This window comes from Microcaecilia unicolor, chromosome 7, assembly GCF_901765095.1.
Source record: "Microcaecilia unicolor chromosome 7, aMicUni1.1, whole genome shotgun sequence".
Classification (NCBI taxonomy): domain Eukaryota; kingdom Metazoa; phylum Chordata; class Amphibia; order Gymnophiona; family Siphonopidae; genus Microcaecilia; species Microcaecilia unicolor.
The window spans coordinates 223,229,580-223,253,551 of record NC_044037.1 but is presented as its reverse complement, the minus strand read 5'-3'; the positions used below and the strand labels follow the sequence as shown (position 1 = coordinate 223,253,551).

Below are 23,972 nucleotides of genomic sequence, written 5' to 3'. Positions count from 1 at the left end.
AGTCTTTCATGAAGTACTTTGTCAAATGCCTTTTGAAAATCCAGATACACAATATCGACCGGCTCACCTTTATCTACTTGTTTGTTCACCCCTTCAAAGAAATGTAGTAGATTGGTGAGGTAAGATTTCCCTTCATTAAATCCATGTTGGCTTTGTCTCATTAATCCATGCTTTTGAATATGCTCTGTAATTTTGCTCTTTATAATAGTCTCTACCATTTTGCCCGGCACAGACGTCAGGCTCACCAGGCTATAATTTCCCGGATTACCTCTGGAACATTTTTAAAAAATCAGCATTACATTGGCCATCCTCCAATCTTCCAGTACCATGCTTAATTTTAAAGATAAATTACATATTACTACCAATAGTTCTGCAAGTTCATTTTATTCTATCAGTACTCTGGAATGAATACCATCTGGTCCAGGAGATTTGCTATTCTTCAATTTGTCAAATTGCCCCATTACATCTTCCAGATTCATAGAATTTGATTCAATTTCTCTTACTCATCAGCTTTGATACCATTTCTGGCATCAGTATCTCTCCCAAATCTTCCTTGGTGAAGACCAAAGAAAAGAATTAATTTAATCTCTCCGCTATGGCTTTGTTTTTCCCCGAGTGCCCCTTTTACCCCTCAGTCATCTAGCGATCCATCTGATTCTTTTGCTGGCTTCTTATTATGCGTTTCTGCCTGCAACACAATCTTTTTTTCAAAGTCCCTCTTTGCCTTCCTTATCAGCGCTTTGCTTTTGACTTGCCATTCCTTATGCTATTTCTTATTATTTTCAGTTGGATCCTTCTTCCATTTTCTGAAGGATTTTCTTTTACCTCTAATAGCTTCCTCCACCTCACTTTTTAACCATGCCAGCTGTAACTTGGCCTTCTGTCTTCCTTTTTTAATACATGGAATATAACTGGCCTGGGCTTCCAGGATGGTATTTTTGAACAACATCCATGGCCTGATGTAAATTTTTGACTTTCACAGCTGCTCTTTAATTTTTTTCTTTCACCGTTCTTCTCATCTTATCATAGTCTCCCTTTTTGAAAGTTAAATGCTAACTTACTGGATTTCCTGTGTGTACTTACTCCAGAGTTTATATCAATCTGATCATATTATGATCACTGTTATCAAGCAGATCCAGAACCATTACCTCCTGCACCAGATCATGCAGTCCACTAATGACTAGGTCTAGAATTTTTCCTCCTCTTGATTTCATCAAGAAATTTTATCTCCCTAGCATGCCCTGATGTTACATTTACCCAGTCCGTATCAGAGTAATTGAAATCACCCATTATTATTGTGTTCCCCAGTTTGTTAGCTTCCCTAATTTCTAATAACATTTCTACATCTGTCTGCTTATCCTGGTCAGGTGGATGGTAGTACACTCCTATCACTATCCTTTTCCCCTTTACACATGGAATTTCAATCCATAAGGATTCCAAGATGTGTTTTGTGTCCTCCAGAATTTTCAATCTATTTGATTCAAGGCCCTCCTTAACATACAATGCTACTCCTCTACGAATTCGATCCACTCCATCACTACGATATAATTTGTACCCTGGTATGACAGTATCCCACTGGTGATCCTCCTTCCACCAGGTCTCAGAGATGCCTATGATATCTAATTTTTCATTTAGTGCAATATATTCTAACTCTCCCATCTTATTTCTTAGGCTTCTGGCATTCACATATAGACATTTCAAATTATATTGTTCCTATTTACATCTTGCTCAGCAGTTGAGAGTGATAATTTGCAATCTTTTGTCTGCTTTTCATTTAAAGACACTTGGTTTACTATGGTCTCTATTGCAACCTCATTATAGGGATACCCTATCTTCCCTGTTTTGATGATATCTTTGAGAGATGCCTTCTTCTGAATCATGCGCTTTTGAACGACTGTCAGCCTTCCCCCAGTTTCTAGTTTAAAAGCTACTCTATCTCCTGATGCCAGCAGCCTGGTCCCACCCTGGTTAAAGTGGAGCCCATCTTGCCCAGAATGTTGCCCAGTTCCTTACAAATCTAAAATCCTTTTCCTTGCACCATCGCCTCATCCATACATCGAAACTCTGGAGCTCTGCCTGTCTCTTGGGGCCTGAGTATGGAACAAGGAGCATTTTGGAATATGCTACCCTAGAAGTTCTGTATTTGATCTTTCCACCTGAGAGCCTAAATTTGGCTTCCAGAATCTCCCTCCTACATTTTCCTATGTCATTGGTACCCACATGTACCTAGACAGCTGGCTCCTCCCCAGCAAAAATCTCATCTAGGTGACGCGTGAGGTCTGCCACGTTCACAACAAGCAGGCAAGTGACCAGGCGATCCTCATGTCCACCATCCACCCAGCTATCTACATGCCTAATAATTGAATCACCAACTACAACAGCTGTCCTAACCCTTCCCTCTGGGGCAAAATCTCCTGGAGACACATCCTCGGTGCGAGAGGATTTTGCATCCCCTGATAGGCTGGTCCTGGCTACAGGATTACTTCCAGATTCACCAGGGTGATGCTCTCCTTCCAGAAGGCCTCCCTCCTCCAAAGCAGCACAGGGGCTGATAGACTAGAGATGGGACTTCTCTACAATGTCCCTGTAGGCCTCCTCTATGTACCTCTCTATCTCCCTCAGCTCCTCCAAGTCTGCTACTCTAGTCTCAAGAGAACGGACTCATTCCCTGAGAGCTAGGAGCTCTTTGCATTGAGCATATACATATAACCTCTCACCAACTGGGAGATAATCATACATGTGACACTCAACGCAAAAGACTGGATAGCATCCATTTTGCTGCTGGACTGCTGTCTGCATCTTTGTATTATAGAGTTGTTTAATTAAAATGTCTTAAAGTACTAGGTATATCAGATGAATATAAAGAGCCTTAAGATTAAATGGTATAATATGTAATTTATTTAGTGTTTACTTCTCAGAAACTAATTCAATGAGTTGAGCTAGGGGTGGGTGACTTCTAGAGCCTGTTAATGCTGTGGTATAAAATTCAATCTTTAAGTTACCAAGCACAGAACAAAATAATGTCATGTACCCTGCTTGTTCTTGGAGAATTACAATAGCAATAATTTGCATTCATATATCCATTTTACCTAAAGATGACCTCAACTTACTCTAGAGTTACACAATCTTATCATATGTTATACACTGCTCTCTGAGATCTAACTCCCATCCTCCCCCGATTCCTTTCTTTTCTCCTCAAGCCAAGAACTGGGCATAGGCAGTCTCTTGGAGAGATAATTCTTTACATGTGGATGGTTGATGGCTATTTCAAAAAACTTAAATACTCAAGGAATTTTAACAAACATTATTGATCTGTAATACACCTCAGTTGTTACAACTGCGAGAGTGAGCCCTTGTGCCCCGACAGAGCACGGTGGACAGAAGAGTAACACCGCACTCGGTCGGGCAGCCCGACAACCCCAGCTTCACCTGGGAGCAACCACCGTTCCCCAGGAGTTGAGCCCCCAGGAGCAGGTGGCCACCAGGACTTCCGGAACGAACGGGGTCAAGTGGCTGCCAGCCGTGACAGGCAGAGGCAAGGAGAACCGGGGAGAGCAGATCCAATCCAAGGCCGGGGCAGGCAGCAGAGCAGAGAATAGTCAGGTCCGATCCAAGGTCAGGGCAGGCAGAAGAACAGAGAATAGTCAGGTCCAATCCAAAGGTCAGGGCAGGCAGCAGAGCAAAGAATAGTCAGGTCCAATCCAAGGTCAGGTCAAGCAGAGAAGCAGACAGAGGAACGCACAAACGCACCAGACCTCTATACAAATAGAAGCCGAAGCAAAGCAGGGAGGTAACTGCGGTACTTAAATAGACCCCTCGTCGGCAGTAACCTCAGTCAGCTGGGGAGACCAATCCTGGGTTGGTTGGTCGCTGGAGAGGGGTGGAGTAGAAGCGAGAAGCGGCCAATCCCACACAATCAGGCGGGGCGAAGGATCCTGGGCCCCGTGCCGGAAGGGAGCCCTACCTCCTCAGGACACCGACAGACAACATGGTGGGCTACCGAGGCGAAACGAGCAAGGCCGGCCAACATGGCCGGTGTACCCCGCTACCGAGATAGAGCCCGGAAGCGGACCAGCTGTGCGGACCGCACCGCAGGTGAGGAACTGAGGAACGTAACATCAGTTAACAGAGAATAACTCATGCTGTATATGATCAATACAATGGTTTATGTCTCATGAATGCAACATTCCACTTCAAGGAGTAGCCCATAAAAGCTTTTTTTTTTTTTATACTACAGCCAGTGCAATGGGACAACCATTCACACCTTGAGTCTGACATTGTCCTACAATTTGCTTTTTATCGCTATGAAGACTATCTTGTTCGTTAGTTGACACTCTGGTCCATGAAAGGGGAAGACTAAACTCTCTTGCGAGTAAGGCATGTCCTGGCTGTGAAAGACACTATTTGACTATCATCTCCCTGCTCAGTGATCCTGGTGCAGACTGGGATTGGTAGGGAAAAAGTGGTAAGATAGAGAGCAGCAAATAAAGAGTTGCTGTGTCTAGTCCCCCAACCCTCCCCTGGAGTTGGTTCATCAGGCCTGGATGGGATCGGAAAATTCATAACACAGGAGTAAGAGCTCCAAACAAAGTTTATTGGGACCCTATATGGTCCGTGTTTCGGCAAACAAGCCTTCTTCAGGGGTCTGTTTGCCGAAACACGGACCATGTAGGGTCCCAATAAACTTTGGAGCTCTTACTCCTGTGTTCTGGCTGGTCACTTGGACTTGTTTTCTTCCACCCCATGGTTGATTTGCTTGCGTTACTGTGGAAGGAGTGGACCCCCACCTAATTTATTTCCATGGGAAAATTCATGCCATTGGACTGGGAACCAGATTAGCTCTCTGCCCACCCTCTCTCCCATTCAGCAAATTAATGAGGGCAGAGGTCAAGGTGCTACTGTGCGGGAGACTGAAGCCTCCCAATTTGGCCTTAGCTCCTTATTTTTATTTATTTATTGCATTTGTATCCCACATTTTCCCACCTATTTGCAGGCTCAATGTGGCTTACAGAGTTTGGTTATGACATAATCTTTCCATGATATCAGATACAATTAGTAATGTACAAAGATTAGGTGAGGGAGAAGAGAAGGAAGGTGAAGACAAGATATAAGGTAGCCTGTAATAATTGGGTGAGTTGGTGAGGTAGTTTTGTAAGGCTATGAGTTCTCTTTGTAGGCCTTGTTGAATAGATGTGTTTTCAGAGATTTGCGGAAGTTAGTTATTTCATCAATAGCTTTCAGGGCTGTAGGTACTGCATTCCACAATTGCGTGCTCATGTAAGAGAAGGTGGTGGCGTGTATCAGGTTGTATTTTAATCCTTTACAGCTGGGGAAGTGTAGATTGAGAAATTTGCGGGATGATCTTATGGTGTTTCTGGGAGGCAAGTCCACAAGGTTTAGCATGTAGATTGGGGCATCTGCGTGAATGATTTTGTGTACAATCGTGCAGATCTTGAACGCAACTCGTTCCTTGAGTGGGAGCCAGTGAAGTTTCTCTCTTAGGGGTTTTGCACTTTCATATTTGGTTTTTCCAAATATGAGTCTGGCGGCGGTATTCTGGGCTGTTTGGAGTTTTTTTTTTAGTCTGTTCTTTGCAGCCAGCGTACAGTGCATTACAGTAGTCCAGATGACTTATTACCATTGACTGTACCAAGGTACGGAAGATATAACTCAAGAAGAAAGGTTTTACTCTTTTGAGTTTCCACATGGCGTGGAACATCTTTTTCGTTGTGTTCTTCACGTGAGTATCGAGTGTGAGGTTTCGGTCGATGGTAACTCCAAGAAATTTTAGATTTCGTGCGATGGGGAGAGAGCAGTATGAAGCCTCCCAATTTGGCCTTAGCTCCTTATTTAAGACTTGGATGGCTCCTTAACCTCAGAAATGTTATAGCTTAAGGAACTACTTATGTTGATTGCAATATGCACACATAAACTTAACAGTGATAACATCCAATATAATAATTCTCACCACCAACGTTCTAAAGTAGCTTCCTGTGTCCGTGGCTCCTGCAGTTGCTGAGCTAGGCTCCGTAGCCAGGCTGACGTCACTCACAGCAGAGCCTGTTTCCCTACTCCTCCCCCTGCCTGGGAATCAGCTGTCAGTGCCCCCCCCTCAGTGCATCACCCAAGCCCCTCCCCCTGGCGCATCACCCATGCCCCTCCCCCCCAAGCACATCAACCCCCTCGCCACCCGCAGCTGCAAATGGTAACGCTGTCTGGCCGCTGCTGCTTCTCCTGTTGAGCAGCAGCGGCCGCTACAACCCCCCCCCCCACCCAGGGCCGTGCCAAGGGTCTCTGGTGCCCCCCTGCAGACTATCAGTTGGCGCCCCCCCCCCCCCCCCCCCCCCGGTTTGGCCCAAGAGCCAATTTCCTAAGGTCTTCCTGCAATTTTTTACAATCCACATGCATTTTAGCAGATTTGAATTTTGTGTCATCTGCAAATGTAATTTCCTCACTCATCATTCCCATTTGCAGATCAGTACAATATAGCACCGGTCCCTTTACAGATCTAGAATAACACAGCTTTAGAATTTCAACAGAACATTTAAATGAACTTTAGTTGGTGCCAGTCAAGTTAGTATTACGGTGTAAAAGTACCTACATTCAAAAGAGCCTGATTATAACAGGGTGCCTATGTGGAAAGTTAAAAAAAAAGGTTCATATTTTATTTTAATTTTCTAAAAGCCAGTTTCTCATACATCTGCACACAGCTACTGAAAACAGATCTTTTCAAGAAGGCATACCATAATCATCCATCTTAAACACTAAATAATAACATTACACAGATCTATGATCCCTCCCCATCTTCAAATCCTTGCTTAAAGCCCACCTCCTTCAATGTCGCTTTCGGCACCTAACCATTGGACTAACCAGGAAACCCAGATTGCCCCAATTTGATTGACTGCATTCTTGTCCTTTAGATTGTAAGCTCCTTTGAGCAGGGACTGTCCTTCTTTGTTAACTTGTACAGCTCTGAGTAACCCTAGTAGCGCTTTAGAAATGTTAAAGAGTAGAAGTAGTACTATACGAAACCGAAAGCCTATCACATGATTGATTACCCTCCATTGCTACTTATATTTAAGCACTACCACTTTAAACATCCTTGTCATTACATTTACTCCGAGCCATCATTTTAAAGTCAATTACTTTGTTTTTTTTTACATAGTTGCTGGATCTTAAGTACTACTAGAACTGGAAATATGACTGTGCTATTGCTATACATATGTCACAATCCATTTTATTACTCATCATCAGCTTATCTCTTCCTTTCCTTGTGCCTTTAGTCTCCCCTCCTTCCTCCCTGATTCTAGCTTGTTCTCTCCCCCCCCAACACACAGAACTTTCCTTGCCTTGTTTTTCCTATCTTCCTCTTTATCTTTTCTGTTCCATCAGCTCTTATTTTCCTTTCCTGCTGCCCTTACTCTCCCCTCCTTTGTTTCTCCCTGATTCTAGCTTGTTCTCTCCACCCCCCCCCCCCTTCACAGAAATTTCCTTGCCTGCTGTTGGCTGTTGTCTTTCTTTTCTTCCCCAGCTGGCCTGGTTGGTTCCAGTTGAGTTCCCCCACCCAACCTGCAGCCTCAAATGCACTTTCTTTTTCTTTATCCATAAGTAGGCCCACGCCACGCCAGCCAGCCAGCCAACAAAGTAATGAAAAGTTAACAAACAAGGCAAAACCTTACCAATGCTGTCCACCACAGTCTGCCTCAGTCTCAGCAAAAAACAAAATTAAGGCGGAGCGCCGCGGGAGCGGGAGCAGCGATCAATCATCCAGCAGCAGCGTCGGCTCTCCTCTCTCCTCTCAGCACTGCTGCACTCCAATGCGGCGTCGGCGTCAGCAACACCCTTCCAGGTCCTGGAGAGTCGGACTGCCTGCGAGGCTCCATAGTCCAGGCGCGTGCGTCAGAGCTGGGGCGGTGCTAAACAGATGAACGACGCGCTGCGCACGGGAAGGCAGCAGGGAGCCAGTCAGCCAGACCCAGCAGCGCATGCGCATAGGCGCCAACAATTTGAGAGAGGTTTATATTTTTTAATTTTAGAACACTACTCAGCTGCCGGCGGCGCCCTTGATTGGCAGGCGCCCTCCTGCCGTGCTTACTGCGCTTACCGGGTCGGCACGGCACGGCCCCCACTGCAGACAACCTCCCTCCCCGGCACATCACGCAAGCCCCTAACCCCCCAAGCACATCAACACCCCCCCTGCCAACATCAACCCCCTCGCCACCCATGGTAACGCTGTCCGGCCGCTGCTGCTTCTCCTGTTGAGCAGCAGCAGCTGCTACAAAAAGAAAAAAACCCATAAATGTTTTAAACCTGAAGCGCGGCATGGCAGACAGCCATCAGGCATTGGCTGTCAGCTCTGCAGCCGCTCCTCCTCTCGCCTCCACGTCACTGCCCCTGGAGTAAGACCCTGGAGGAGCGCAGCGACGTGATAGGGGAGAGGAGGAGCGGCTACAGAGACGACAGCCAATGCCAGATGGCTGTCTACGGTGCCGCGTTTCAGGTTTAAAAACATTTTTTTCTTTTTTTCTTTTTTGTAGCGGCCATTGCTGCTCAACAGGAGAAGCAGCAGCGGCTGGACAGCGTTACCATTGGCAGCTGCGGGTGGCGAGGGGGTTGAGGTGCTTCGGGGGGAAGGGGCTTGGGTGATGAGCCGAGGGGGGCAGGGGGGAGGGGAGGGTCGCTGGACATGGGTGGCTGCAGGGGGGCAGGGGAGAGGAGGGTCGCTGGACATGGGTGGCTACAGGGGGGAGCAGGGGGAGAGGAGGGTCGCTGGAAATGGGTGGCTGCAGGGGGAGCAGGGGAGAGGAGGGTCGCTGGACATGGGTAGCTGCAGGGGGGGCAGGAGGAGAGGAGGATCGCTGGACATGGGTGGCTGCAGGGGGGGCAGGGGAGAGAGGAGGGCCGCTGGACATGGGTGGCTGCAGATTGTAAGCTCTTTGAGCAGGGACTGTCTTTCTTCTATGTTTGTGCAGCGCTGCTTATGCCTTGTAGCACTATAGAAATGCTAAATAGTAGTAGTAGTAGGGGGGCAGGGGGAGAGGAGGGTCGCTGGACATGGGTGGCTGCACGGGGGGCAGGGGAGAGAGGAGGGATGCTGCACATGCGTGGCTGCAGGGAGAGAGGAGGGTCGCTGGACATGGGTGGCTGCGGGGGGGGGGGGGGGGGGGCAGGGGAGAGGGAGGTGGAGAGGGGGGGTCCTGAGACCAGTCACTCACTCACTCTGTCTCTCACATACACTCTCTCTGACACACTCTCTATCACACACACACAGTCTCTCTCTCACACAAACACACACACACTCTGTCTCTCTCTCTCATTCTCTCTCTGACACACACACTCCATCTCTCACACACACTCTATCTCTCTCAAACATATACTCCGAGGAAGACCATGCTAGCACCTGTTTCATTTCTGACAGAAACGGGCCTTTTTTTACTAGTAAAATAATAATGAACATTTTGGAACAGAACAAATTATAAACATGTGAAACTAGTATCTTCTAAAATTCCATATACTACAGTCCAGTACTATCCCTGCAGTATTTTTAACATTTAAATCTAAATGTATGGACTGTACTAATCATTTTAATGTTAGCCTAATCCATTTTGATAGTATTTCATTGATGCCGCCTGAGGCTATTGATATTAGATTACTTACTATGATAGCCAGATTTCTTCTGCATGGCAGTCACAGGACAATCTTTATGAGCCAGAAGAAGCTGTTTCAGCTGTGCCACTTCATTTCTCAGTAGGGTAACTTCATTCTAGAGACACAAGAAAACTTTTCTTTAGAATGCAACTAAATGCATTCTTTGGAGTTCAAGACAAAGCTTTAAGACTCTTTTGTTTAATAGCTACTGCACCAATTTATACAGGAATATAGGATGTAATTTTATAAAGTCATTTTTGTGCATAATACCAACAGGCATAAAAGTACACACTATGACATGATAGCATGCACTTTGCTGGGAAGTGTATACGAGGCGGAATATGGTGGCGTTTGCAAGTACAGGCACAGATTATGAAATACACTATCCACATGTATATGTGAACAATCTAGGTGCAGAAATTTACACCTGTTCATGAGCAGGTGTGTCTGTGGCTGCAATGTAAGCACGATTTTGGCTGCTTATGCTCTCATTTTACAAAGATACAAGTGCTTATGGGGGCAATTCTATAAGTGGGCACCACAATTTAGATACAATATTTCCACGGGCAGTACACATTGTATAAAAAAAAGAACTTGTGTGTAAGTGTTCTTACAGAATACTAGTAAGGCAACAATGGCACACCTAAATATAGGTACGAAAATTTACAGCAGATCTATTGCTAGTGTAAATGTAAACATTTACATTTGCCAGCTATGCAAGTACCTTACAGTATTCTGTAAGTTACATGTGAAACGGGTGCCCCACCTATAGGTCGCCCATATGAATGCCCTTCTGACAATTATGCACTATGATGATAGTTTAGTGCATAGTTACAGAATACTGTTTAGGTGATATACTGCCATGTACACAAGTGTACACCTATCACATGGATGGTATTCTAGAAATTTATGCATGTAATTTGTCCATACATGTAAGCACCCTGTTATAGAATGAGGGAGCATGTGTCTCTATAAATAGTAACTAAGAAGGCACTTATTTACCCTCTTAAACCAGGTATTCTGTTCTAAAATAACCCTCACAAAAGCCCCTTGTGATAACGTTTTTTTTTGTATGTGTGTGTGTGTGGTTTTTTTTTAATGGCTGCATCTGATATGCGTGCTGTCAGAAACATTTTTCTCTTAGCCATCTATGTATTTTGTAAAATACAGAGCAAATTTTGAACACCCCGATTTGGGCATCCCTGTCCCAAACTAGATGCCCTTTAAAAATTAAGGGCTCCTTTTACAAAGCCGTGGTAGTGATTACTGTACGCCAAATGCGACACAGCCCATAAGAATTGAATGGGCTTTGTCACATTTGACGTGTTACTAATCGCTAGCGCGGCTTTGTAAAAGGAATCTTAAGGTTGATAGTGTTTTAAACACCAAAATAATTACCTTAAATTTAATTTGACTAGATACAGGAAGCCAGTAGAAAGATTTCAAAAATGGTATGATTTCCTAGACTGCACTTCAAAAGTAGCTTAGGAACAGCATTCTGAACCATTTGAAATGTATGAGTCATAAGAACATAAGTGTAGCCATACTGGGTCAAACCAATGGTCCACCTAGCCTAGTATCATGATTTCCAAACAGTGGCCAAGCCAGGTCACAAGTACCTGGCAGAAATCCAAATCTTGGCAACACTCTATAGTACAAATCTCAGGGCAAGCAGTTGCTTCCCATGTCTGTCTCAATAGCAGACTACTACTACTACTACTACTATTTATCATTTCTATAGTGCTACAAGGCATACGCAGCGCTGTACACCATACACAAAAAGACAGTCCCTGCTCAAAGAGCACTATGGACTTTTTCTCCAGGAATTTGTCCAAACCTTTTTTTAAACCCAGATACGCTAACTGTTACCACATCCTCTGGCAAAGAGTTCCAGAGCTTAACTATTAATTGAATGAAAAAATATTTCCTCCTATTTGTTTTAAAAGTATTTCCATGTAACTTCAAGTGTCCCCTAGTCTTTGTACTTTTGGAGTAAAAAATGGATTTACTTCTACTCATTCTACACCATTCAGGATTTTGTAGACCTCAATCATATCTCCCCTCATCCATCTCTTTTCCAAGATGAAGAGCCCTAACCTCTTTAGCCTTTCCTCATACGAGAGGAGTTCTATCCCCTTTATCATTTTGGTCGCTCTTCTTTGAACCTTTTCTAATTCCATTATATCTTTTTTGAGATATGTTGACCAGAACTGAACGCAACACTCAAGGTGCGGATGCACCACAAAGCGATACAAAGACATGTTCACCTTTGTGGGTGTGTGACCAAGTGAAAAGTATCAGAAGGACAAATGACCATTTAAACCAGGAAATCCAACACTACCTTTGGAAGGAACTTTGGATAAATGTGCAGAATGACTCTATTGTTGAAAAATAGACAAAAGGATGGATTACTCACTGAAGAGGGAAGCTCCTTAGAAATCCATGTTGAAACTACCACAGTAAAAACAAAACCTTCCAGGTCAGATACTTCAGTTCACATAAGTCTAGTTCAAGCTCAAATGGAGCTTGTATCACGTGGATGAGAACAATATTGAGCTCACAAGACTCAACTGGTGGCTTGAAGGGAGGCTTCAAGAGAAGCAATCTTCACATAAAGCAAACAACTGAAAGCTGCACAGAAATGAGTTTACCTTCTACTTGGTGATAACTGCTAATTCCACAAAGGTGAACTTTAATAGAGCTGGTTTTTAAATATGACTCAAAGTTGTACAATACATTCAACCAGTTTTTGAGGACCAAGAAAAAGGAACTAAGGAATTTCCTGATGGCAAAACTCTTCCATTTGAAACCACATAACCACCCCTGGAATCTCTCCCAGAAGCCAAGAAGATGGCAGTTTCAATCTTTCAACATCCAGACTGTGAGAGATAGGAACCTAATGATGAGATGCAATAGTGTTCCCTGAGCTTGTGTGATGAGCACTGGGAAATACCCAGCTTGTTGGGTCCTCTTATGAAAAGTTCCAGAAGAAGGGAAAACCACACTTGCCTCAGCCAGCAGGGGGCTATAAGAATCCCGGTCCAGAGACCACTTGTGTAGCTGAAGTATCTGACTCAGTTTGTCTACCAAGACATTGTCTTTCCTTGCCAAGTGGTTGGCCCCGAGAGTCATCCCATGGTCCACATTCTTACAGTTCACCAAAGCAAGAGGGTAAGATCCTGTCCTTCCTTGCTTCTTGATATAATATATGGCAATCTTGTTATCTGTCTGGACTAGGATTAGCTTGTTGACCAACTGATCTCTGAAAGCCCATAATTCATCTGTGATGTATCTGCATCTGTGGTGAAGGCAATTCCTGACACCTAGTGCAGCTCCTGGTGTGACAGATGCCTCTGATGCAGACATTGGTGGACCTGACACCAACGCATCAAATATTCTTTCATGTTGTTCTCATGGCTACAAGTCCCTCTTTTTGTCATCTAAGAACACAAATTATATTATAGGGGATAATCTACTATAATAAAAAGCACCTCCAACGTTCTGAAGCTGACTCCGTGGCTTCAGTGAAGGGTTCGTAAGGTTCGCAAGTGTGTCACATCTCTCTCTACCCTGCCCTCGCGTCAAAATGTGATGACGTCGAGGGCAGGTAATCAGAAGGCAGGACTGAGGGAACGAACTCACTTCCCAACGTTCTGAAGCTGACTCCATTGCTTCATTTGTGTCAGAAACGGGCCTTATTTATTAGTATTCCATAAGCACCAATTATGTATATCCGCTTTGGATATGGTCTTGCTGCACCACCCACGTTTTTTAAAAGTTGCTTGGGGCTTTTTTCTGAGACATGTTCCAGAAAAATATACTTGAAATGGTCCCATCCAACCTTATTAATAAGCGGAGGCAATCACATACCAAACAACTATAGCCAAATGCTTAAATATACTTTTAAAGCCACAATGCCCTCAGACATATATTCCAACGGCTACTGGAATGTATGTCTGAGGGCCTTATGGCTTTAAAAGTATATTTACGTGCTGGGCTATAGTTGTTTGCCAGAAAAATATAGGCATTGTAAAATAAAACAACTCAAGCTTTAAGAAGGCCTGGATGGGACATGCAAATTTTAAAGAAAACTTATGGGTCCTTTTACTAAGCAGAGGTAGTGTTTTTAGCTCACGGTAGAAATCAGAAGGCGGTAAACGCTGACATGCCCATAGGAATATAATGGGCATCTTGCCGTTTACTGCCAGCTGATTTCTAACATGACCGTGGCTTAGTAAAAGACCCCCTTAAACAAGGGGAAAAAAAACAAAACTAGGGTAATTTTCAGTGAGGATGAAAAAATCTGAAAAGTTTAATTACCACAAGAGCACCACAGGAAACCATCACTGTATGGAAAAAAGCCAAGACTGAAGCAGTTCTATGCAATATCAATGAGTGAGAAAGAACGGTTATGCAGAATACTGCTTCTTAAAAGTTTCTAAGTTTATCTAAGCTGAAGAGGCTTCTCCACATGGGCTGTGTTGGATGACATCCTGCTGATCCATGGAGAAAAAGTATAGCACAAATTCAATACATTTTTACGTAAACAATTTAAGATTTTATATACTAGGCTGACCAAATATATAACATTAAAAAAAAAAAAAAAAAGGTTATATGTTAACTGGCATCAGGATAGGAATTCTCATATATGGGTGATGTCATCTGATGACGCCCATGTGAGAACCTCCCACAGCACTTTTCCAGAATTTTTGAGAACGTCTCACTGTGCATGCATACCTATTCCTGTCTGCTGCTGTCGTGTGGGACAACTTCAAATAGGGAATCATACACCCTTAGTTTGCATAAATATGCAACTATAACTGCTAGACATTTTGTGAAGACATAAGTTGCTGATGCAAGGCCAAAAGGCAGAACATAATACTGGTAGCGGCATTTTCCTCTGATGAACTGCAGATACCTCCTGTGACTTGGATGTATCTTGTACAGAGAACACAGACACTCTCCTTTTGGGAGAAGAGGAATTAGGAACATTAGGGAAACCATCCTGAACTTTTGTTTGATAAGAAATTTGTTCAGGACTCTTAAGTTTTGGGTGGATTGGAATCCTCCCACCCTTTTTGTGACTAGGAAATACTTGGAATAGAATTCCTTACCTCTTTCTCCAGGTGGAAAGTGTTCGACTACATTGGCTTGCAAGAGGGAAGATAATTCCTTTGTAAATATTTCCGGATGCCAAGAGCTTGACTTTGATGCTCTTGGAGGGCAATTTGGAGGCTGACTCACTAAATGCAGCCTGAGGTTAGAAGGGACCATCTGTTTGCAAAAAATGTCAGCCTCCTTTCTACTGATACGTTGTCCAGAATGGATATAAGTTCCGAGGCTATGTTCTCCTAAAGGCAAGTCACAACCCCATCCCCTGTTTTGTCTGCAGAGCAGCTTGGCACTTTAGGGAGAGAATACCTACACCTTTGAGAGGAATGGGCCCTCCATTACCTATTGTTTTAGGAGAATGGGTCAGAAGTGGGCCTGGAGAGGGTCCTAAGGGTATCCCCTATGCTGCTTAACAGTTGCAGCCTCCTATACCTTATTTCCAAAGAGATTCTCTCTATAGCATGGCACATCGAGGTTTTCCTGCACATCAAATCTTAGGTCTGAGGACCTCAGTCAGGTGAGTCCATGGGTACCAATACCCATGTCAGAAGCTCTTGTTGCCATATCAAAAATATCATAGGTCATACAGACCATGTATTTTCTGTATTTCTTTCCTTTGGTTGCTACCCTGGCACAGTTCTTCAGCCTTCTTCCTAAGGAAAGGAAAGTATCAGCAAACTCCACTATTCTGTGTACTATGAACCATAAGTGCTTGCCCATGAACAGCTGATAGGTTGTTATGTGGGTCATGAGCATAGCATTCTAAAAAAAAATTTCTGTCCCCAATTCAGAGCCTCCATTCCAGGGGACATTGAGGACTGAGCTCTGGAACTTTTTGGCTCTTTTATTTATTTGTAACATTTATATCCCACATTTTCCCACCCATTAGCAGGCTCAATGTGGCTTACATAATACCATAAAGGCGATCGCCAAGTCCGGTAGATGTTAAACAAATACAATTTAAAATAAGGGTTAGGTAAGGTTAGAGTAAACAGGTACAAAAAGGGACAAGGAAATAAAGGAATATATAATGTCCAATGCGATGTAAGGTATTGATGCACTGAAGAGTTGAGGCATTTAAGTAGGGCCAGTAGGGTAGGCCTTGCAAAATAGATAGGTCATTAATGATTGCCTGAAGTTTTGATGGTCATGAATCGCTTTCATACTCTTTGGTAGTGCATTCCACATTTGTGTACTTAAGTAAGAAAAATTGGATGCAATAGGTTGATTTGTATTTGGGTCCAATGCAGCTTGGATAGTGGAGAATCAAATAAGTGCGTGACGCTCTTGTTCTGTTTTTGAAAGCAGATTCAACCACCATGGAACAGTGAGGAAGCTGCTGCTTCTCAAATACAGAAGTCTTTTGAATTCTACAGAGTCAACCTTCTCGTTAATAGGAGAAGCTGGGGGGGGGGGGGGGGGGGGGGTCCCAGATTCTCATCTGAACTTCCTTCAGGATTCTCTGAAAAGGTACTCTCACAGTTTCCTTAGGAAGATCGATGAATTGTCCTGAGTGCCTCTTCCTTCTCTAACTGAAATTAGATGTCCTCAGTTATCTACCTCTCAAAATCAATGAATGATACTTCCTCAGGTGAAACTTTACAGCTCTTGTGAAATGGAGAGGGATCTAAAGATACCTGGGGCCCTTCATCTGAGAAGGCCTCAGGTTACTCTTCAGAGTTCCAGGAGGGTTCACAGTCAGATTCTTAACAATACTTCACAGGAAAAGTTTAAGTGTCTGACTGTCTCACACTACTTAAGGACCATTCCCATTTGCCTCTCTCAGTGCTCTGTGCTGAAGTTGACCAACACTTTATATGCCAATACATCCCCAATACAGCTCTAGGACCTATTCAAACTAATGTTTCCATACCGATAGACCAGTCTTATCTACATCTCACTGTTTTTTTCTTCCACAAATTCTCCTCTTTGACATCTGGGGTCACAGAAGACCTTAAGAACGATAATAATGGTTGGGTTTCAGGCATTTCAGGCACCAGTTATGGGACTCCATAATGGATATGGTCCTGTTGCACTTGGGGAACACCTCTTGAAGATACTGGAGGTCTTCATGGACATGTTGTCTGGAAAAATAGCCGCAGCAAAATCGAAAAACTTGATTTTGAAAACATACCTAGTTGTGAGCTTCAGGCACAATAGGCCCAAACCAGTCTAATGAGGAAACTTAGGAAACAGCCAAAAAAAGCCTACCTAGAGAAGCTACTGGGGGGAAAAAATGGATGACGACAAAATTTACACACAGGAAAAGAATTCTGAGTAGAATAATGAAGTACTCAGCGATGAGGCAAGCATAACACTCAAATATATCTATTCAACTCCATGGTAAAAGATTGAGGATTCAGCTATCCTGCTTTTCCTCAGAGAAAATAACAAAACTTCTATACACTAAGGAGATAATTTTATGAACCATTTTCATGGGTAAAAATTGCTCATGCCTGAAAGCCTTTGCAGTGAAAATAGGCACTTACTTGTAGAGGAGGCATGCTCAGGGAAAGAGTTTGGGTGCAGCACGGGTGGAGCAGCCATAAATGTCAGTATCATCTTCGTGCCCTCTTATCACAGGTGCCCTGTTCTAAAATTACCCTCCATGTACACAGGTATTACTGGGGCAGAAAATGGGTGGAAGAGATCAGCACTTATAGAATGCATGCATATGGTTAATTTCTACCTGCACAAACACACACAGAGTTACACTTGTCTCAGAACAGGTGCAATTATGTGCAGAAGCTTTCAGGCAGGCTTTTATAAAGGCAAATAAGTGCATATGTAGCCTTTACAAAAAAGGTACAACATAAAAATGTATATACACTGTTATAAAATTACCAAATTATGTATAAAACCATATCACATAAGATCAATTTTTAAACTCATTTTTAAGTGATATTGTGAGGACTGGTAAAATGGGGATCTGAAAACTGACATTTGTTCATTCTTCAGAACAAAATATACCTGCAATTGCACATTTAATGAACTTAAGTCTTCTGCCTTTTTCTCTAATGACTGCACCCACACTTTTCTTTTTTGCCTACATCTTGAAGCAGCAGCACGATTCCGCTCTAAAAACTTCCTCCTTTTCTCATCAGGGTCATCACTTGCTGCCCTTCTTCTGCGGCCTCCTGTGCTTTGTGTTTGTGGTGCTGGGTGAGCAGGAGAGGCCTAAGGAGAGCAAAGATGAGAATGTTTTGTCAGTTTAACAAAGTTTATAATGTAAGAAGAATTCATCCAAATTCACAGATCTATAAAAAGTCAAGCAAACCTTTTTACAGTATAATATTTTTGTCTTTTACTTAATATTTGTTTTTAGTTAATATCATCTGCTGCAAGTTTGTTAAGATCTTTTTGGAAAGTGTCCACCTTGTGGTTCATATGGATGTTAAAATACTAGAAATTAGCACCACTGATGTGCTTATTTATGTATATAGGGGGTTATTTACTAATAGTTCATGTGTGTTAATAGCATTAGTGTGCGCTATCTGCTGCCCTGTAGCAGATGATGCATGCTAACCATCAGTAAAAAAAAGTATGCCTTAAGTTAAGATTTAAAAACGGTCCTCTCTTTGCTTTGGGAAGGACATACAAGTCTAAAGTATCCATTAGGCAGAGAAGGTGGTTGCTTAGGGAAACAGATTTTTAGGGGTGACAAATTGCAGCTGCAGTTAAAGCCACTCATCAAAGAACGATCATCTACCTGGGTAAATGGCTTTTGGAAGTTACCCTCACTTTACTTATATTTCTCTCTGTATATCTATCTATATAGATACATAGATAGAGAGAGACAGCGAGAAAAAAATATATATATACACACACACGAGAGAGACACACACAATGACTGATATGCAAATATATACATACCTACCTCTATATATTGATCTATATCTATGTTTATTTACCTATCTACAAAGTTAAATGAAACAAAATAAAAGTACAATGTCCCATTATAAGTTTTTACAGGAATATCCTGAAGAGTGATATGGAATGACCATAATTGTTTAATAAAATTTTGGAGTAGAGGGACCCTAGGGGTTTGGAAGTTAACTGGGGGAGATGCAGAGCTAAAAGTTCACCTAGGGCACCTAATACCCTTGAAATGGCACGAGTGCAAAACCTCAATGTGTAATGCAGAGAGCAGGAAGGCCTGAATTATAGAAGTTCTGATCTAAACTTCAGAGTTTGCTTTACACATTCTAGCTGCAGAGAAAGTCACATTGCTTGTACTCCCTGCAGGAGGTTTAAAATAATATAATTTTAAAATGTGTTTTTCTAGAAAGGAATACAGCACAATCCACCAGATTACTCTCTCTCATGGTCCATCCAAGAGCTAGCTGAAGATGAAGCTTTAGCAAATAAGGGTCACCAGCTTCTCTCTCCCAGCCTACCCACTGGGGCATTATGCCCTTCTGAGGGGCAATCTTCCTCTGTCAGCTGAACCTATCTCTTCTTTCCCTTGGCCAGTCAGTAGAATGCTCTAGCACCCAAAAACTGACAAGATCAACTTGTGGTTCCTTCCATGCAGGGATAAAAATTAGGGCTAGAAAGGGCTCAAAGTCGAACCTGAAGGTGCTGCTGAAGCAGGACCACCTAGGAATATTGTTTTATTTCCTATTTTATTTTATTTTCAGGCTGCAGCAATATTTCATTATCACAAACCAAATGTGGCTTTAAAGATACTCTTAGGAACTTCACTTCTGTAGAGAGAGAGTCAGTTCTACAGGCATTTCCCGGCATTGCCACCCTGGCTGAGAGGAAGGGAAGGAGGAGCGGAGTTCTGACGTGAATATGAAGTTGCCTGCTAAAATATTAACTCAGTAGAGAACTGGAGCTGCTGAGGCTCTGACATGCCTGAGGTAAACATGTAGCCTTCATGAGTGTCACCATTTTTTTTTTGTTTACCAGAGGGAAAAAGGGAGATAAAGGCCCGGCGTGCTTCACTTATGTATTTTTTTCCATGAAGCAGCAATAAAGCGGCTACGGATTCAATACAGGAGCGTTTTCCAGGTCTTATTCCATGCGTACTGCAAGGGGCACAGGTGATTTGGGAGCCCCTCCAGTTTCACTTCTGGCTAAGTATTAAACCTCCACAGATTGTATCTGCCCACCTGGCACCTGCTTGCCTTCATGCTTCCAAGCCAGGCCAAATGCACCAGCTGACATGCTGAACTGCCATGACTTCTACATCCAATCCATATCTTGTATACCGCTCTATCCCAGCAGGAGGTTCCAGGCGGTTTACAGTAAAAGGCTCAGCCAAAATGAGGAATTACAAAATTACAGTCAATTATACAATAAAACAAAATATTAACCATCATATTTCAAATAAAAAAAGTTTTCAACCTCTTATGCAAATGCATACAATTCTGATCTAGTCATATCACCACCTTTTTCTCCCCCCCCCCCCTCCGCAAGACATATTAGATTCAAGATGCCTGCTTCCAAACCAGGCCAAATCACGAACTTTCATGAATTATATGCAGTGTGTCACCTCCCTTTTCCCAGACATACTGGAAGCAAGTGGAGGGAAAGAGGGGATTATTACCACTTCTGACCTCCTGACCAAGTCCAAATCTGACACAGGTTTAGGTTTGTTAATATTTGCTATATAGCGAGGCTTTTACAGTACCACAGGAGAGTGGAAGTCACTTTAGGAAGAGAATGTATTGTCAGTAACACTTGCTGTTAGACTTAGATAGGATAAAAAGTCACTGAGGATCACCTAGTACTGAACCCATTGATATAAGCATTCAGACCCCAACTGAGTCTGATCCCAAGGGGAGAGGGAAATCAGCCCCAAAGGACTGTTGTCCCAGCATCCCTCGGACTCTATGCTCCACTGGGAATCTGAACCTACAGTCTTCCTGGGAGTTGCCTACTCATAGCTGATGTAGCAGGCCACATGTCTTGAACACCTGATGGAGCTAGGGAAATACTGAGGAGCTGAAGGCTGTAGTACCAGTCCCCTTTAGGAGAGTAATCTGAGCTTTCTTTTTCTTTTGCTGCATCTGCTGGCAGAGGGACATTATTATTATTAGCATTTGTATAGCGCTACCAGATGCACGCAGCGCTGAACACCTGATACAAAGAGACAGTCCCTGCTCAAAAGAGCTTACAATCTAAATAATACAGACAGACAAGGCAGTTATGGGTGAAGGAATAACCCACTTATCTGGACTGGTCTGGCATGGATAAAAAGAAAATAATTTTGAACAGTGTTTTTTCACAAGTTTCCTAATCACTTATAAATATGAATAATTTTGTATACATTCTATTTTTAAAAGTAATTGAAGGTATGACATTTGTTCATGTTAGTTTGATACCTATTGTCTAATATTAATGTAATAGGCCAGCAAATGATTCTAGCTTCTTTCCAAACTAAGATCATCTACGATAAAAAAAAAAAAAAAAAGAGTGTGAAAGTGCATTCCTCTGAGCCAGAAACCAGTCTGGTTTTCAGGATAACCACAATGAATGAGATGTATCTGCATCCAATGGATGCAGTGTATGCATGCAAATACATCTTTTCTATATTCACTATGATATCCTGAAATCCAGCCCAGTATGAAATTCCTACTACCCACTCCAAGTCACTTAAAGCAGATCCCCTGAAATTTTCCTAAATCTCTATGGACCAGCCACATTTGGAAGTTTCATAAATTACCTCAGATAAAATAGGATTCAATCAGCACAAGCTCTGGAACAGCATAAGATAAACATTAGTTGTTACTAAGATACTGAATGGTGCACAGTGGGTACAGTTTTATCAATTATGACAAAGCCTCCTAAGATGGAATAGCCTTAAATTCACAATTAGCTTTGAATATCTGTAGTATTGCTTTTAGAAAACATATCAATATATAAAAGCACACAGACTGACCTTCAGTCAACCATGACTAGACAAAGTAACCAGTTTACTTCATCCAGATATTTAGACCAAAAACCTTCCGGCTGAATATCTGGTCTATAGTTAACTGGACAATGTTGTCTGGCTAACTTTAAACCTACAGTTCCATGAGGTTGTAGAAAAATTTCCTTCTGATAATTATCCCATGCAGACCACTGTTTAAGTAATGTTGTACTCTAGATCTGTGGAAAACTGCTCCAGTGTCAGTTAAACTTTTCAGCAGACCACGTGCAGTAATGTGTGAGTTTTTTGCAAATCTGATCAGGTTTTGGGCAGTTCTAGCAGATATTTTTCTTGATCCTAAAGATCATGCTTTGACTTCAACAGTTCACTGGAACTTCCATTTCCTACCTGTTTCTAATAGTTGAAATTGCTAGCTGGAAACGTTTAGAGATTTTCAAGAATGAATTATATTTATGTTCAAATGCTTAGACAGCTGCTTAAAGAAGACCATGGTTTTTGAAAGCAGAATCTGGACCTGAGAATTTCGAAGGGTCAAAATATTTGTTAAATTATGGTATTTATCATCATTTATTTAATGAAAAGTAGTGCTGAATCAACTGAAGTGTGTCCAGTTCATTCACTTTTTTCAAATTATTTTCAATCTATTAAAAATCAACAAACAATAATTTTGCATTAAAAAGTGCAGAAAGATTTTGAGCCAGATATTCAGACCGTGGGAAGTAGCTGGGCTGCCTCCCCCAGTCAGCACGGAGCCTGGATATTCAATGCCGGGCCATTTCCAGTGACTGGCACTGAATATCAGGTTTACTCTTGACCAGTTTGAACTTAACTGGCCAAGCCAATACGGCTGGCCGGTAAGTTTGAACAGGCCAAAGATATTTCACTTATTCACGCAGCCACATTTGGCCACTTAACTGGTGCTGAATATAACTGGCTAGATGCTATCCGCTGACCGGGGATATTCAGCAGGAGATAGCTGGCTAGCTCCCGCTGAATATTGCCAGATAGCTGGCTAAGTAACATTTAACCAGCCAGGTGCCTTTCCTGGCCAGTTAAATGGTTTTGAATATTGTGGGAGATGTGTTTAACCGTGTATCATGTAGATGTTGTGTCAACTTCTGTTCACTTAAAGTCTTGGTCTTCACTCCCAGTCCTTGAGGACTGACATTGGGTCAGATTTTTACAATATCCCTAATGAATATGCAAATCTCTTCATGCATATTCATTATGCACATCCTGAAAACCTGATGTGCTGGCAGTCCCTGAGGATTGGGAGTGAAGACCAAGGACTTAAATATTCACTGAAACATGCAATTACTCCAGAGGAGTCTAAATGTTTGTATACAACTGTAACTGGCTGATCAAAGTTACCTGTAACTCTGGCCACCCACTGCTAAATATCAGCACTGACCAATTAAAGTTAAATCATACCTTGGAAACATCTTAAAAGTCCTTTATTTTGCTTGGCTAAATTTTTTGCAGGGTATGATATTCATGCTTGTATTTGGTCATTTTACTATTATGTTGTTAACAAAATAGTTTTACATTTAACTGTACTTGCTGTACACAACCCTGGGTGAATCTCTATATAGAAGCAGTTAATAAATCTCAATAAATGAATGAATGAATAAAATTTGTGTAGTTTAACATCCAGTTAACTGGCAAAAGGGAAAATGTTTTAAAAACACGAACCCCATAATATTACCCATTTATTTTTATCCTACTTATTATAACGGAAAACAGAATGGAAATCACATTAGGATTATAATCTTGACAAACTATTACTATACCGGAGTTTCATTAGTAGATGATGCAGGCTGTTGTAGTGACTGCAGTTGTGCTTCCTCTGATACACTCCTTATAATCCCACTAGCTTGTCCTTTAACAGTAACTCCATTTGTTACCTGAGAATGCTGCTGGGTCAAAGCTGCTTTCAATCTCTGAGAATTAAAAAAAACAACAACCCAGAACATCCTTTATATTTTTATGCTGATGTAGTTTGTGAAACTTATATACAACCAGAACAAAGGCTCGAAAGCCAATAATCAAACATGCATTCTTCAAAACATGAGGGCAGAGATTAAAATTTAAATGCAAGAAGTAACATGGTGCTGAGCACACATACTTTTACACATGGCGTGATACATTGGAGATTCATAACACATTGAAAATTTGATTTAATTTTAAGTACTTTTGTTTGTTCTCACATTTGAGAAGCAAAGGAGACTCCCTATGATTAGGAATATGCTGTTGCCATTATTGGTAAATCACATGCACAGTCCAACCAAACACTAAAAACTCTATTTATCACAACACCATGACATATAACAAC

At 42.3% G+C, this 23,972-nt stretch overlaps 1 protein-coding gene across 1 annotated transcript in view; it reads right to left on the bottom strand.

Annotated features, from left to right (window-relative positions):
• ATF2 (activating transcription factor 2) overlaps positions 1–23,972 on the bottom strand; it is a 220,865-nt gene that overhangs the window by 22,153 nt on the left and 174,740 nt on the right. The window contains 3 exon segments of the mRNA XM_030208954.1: positions 9,658–9,763; positions 17,731–17,937; positions 23,431–23,580. Of these exon segments, the coding sequence (XP_030064814.1) occupies positions 9,658–9,763; positions 17,731–17,937; positions 23,431–23,580 (463 nt within the window).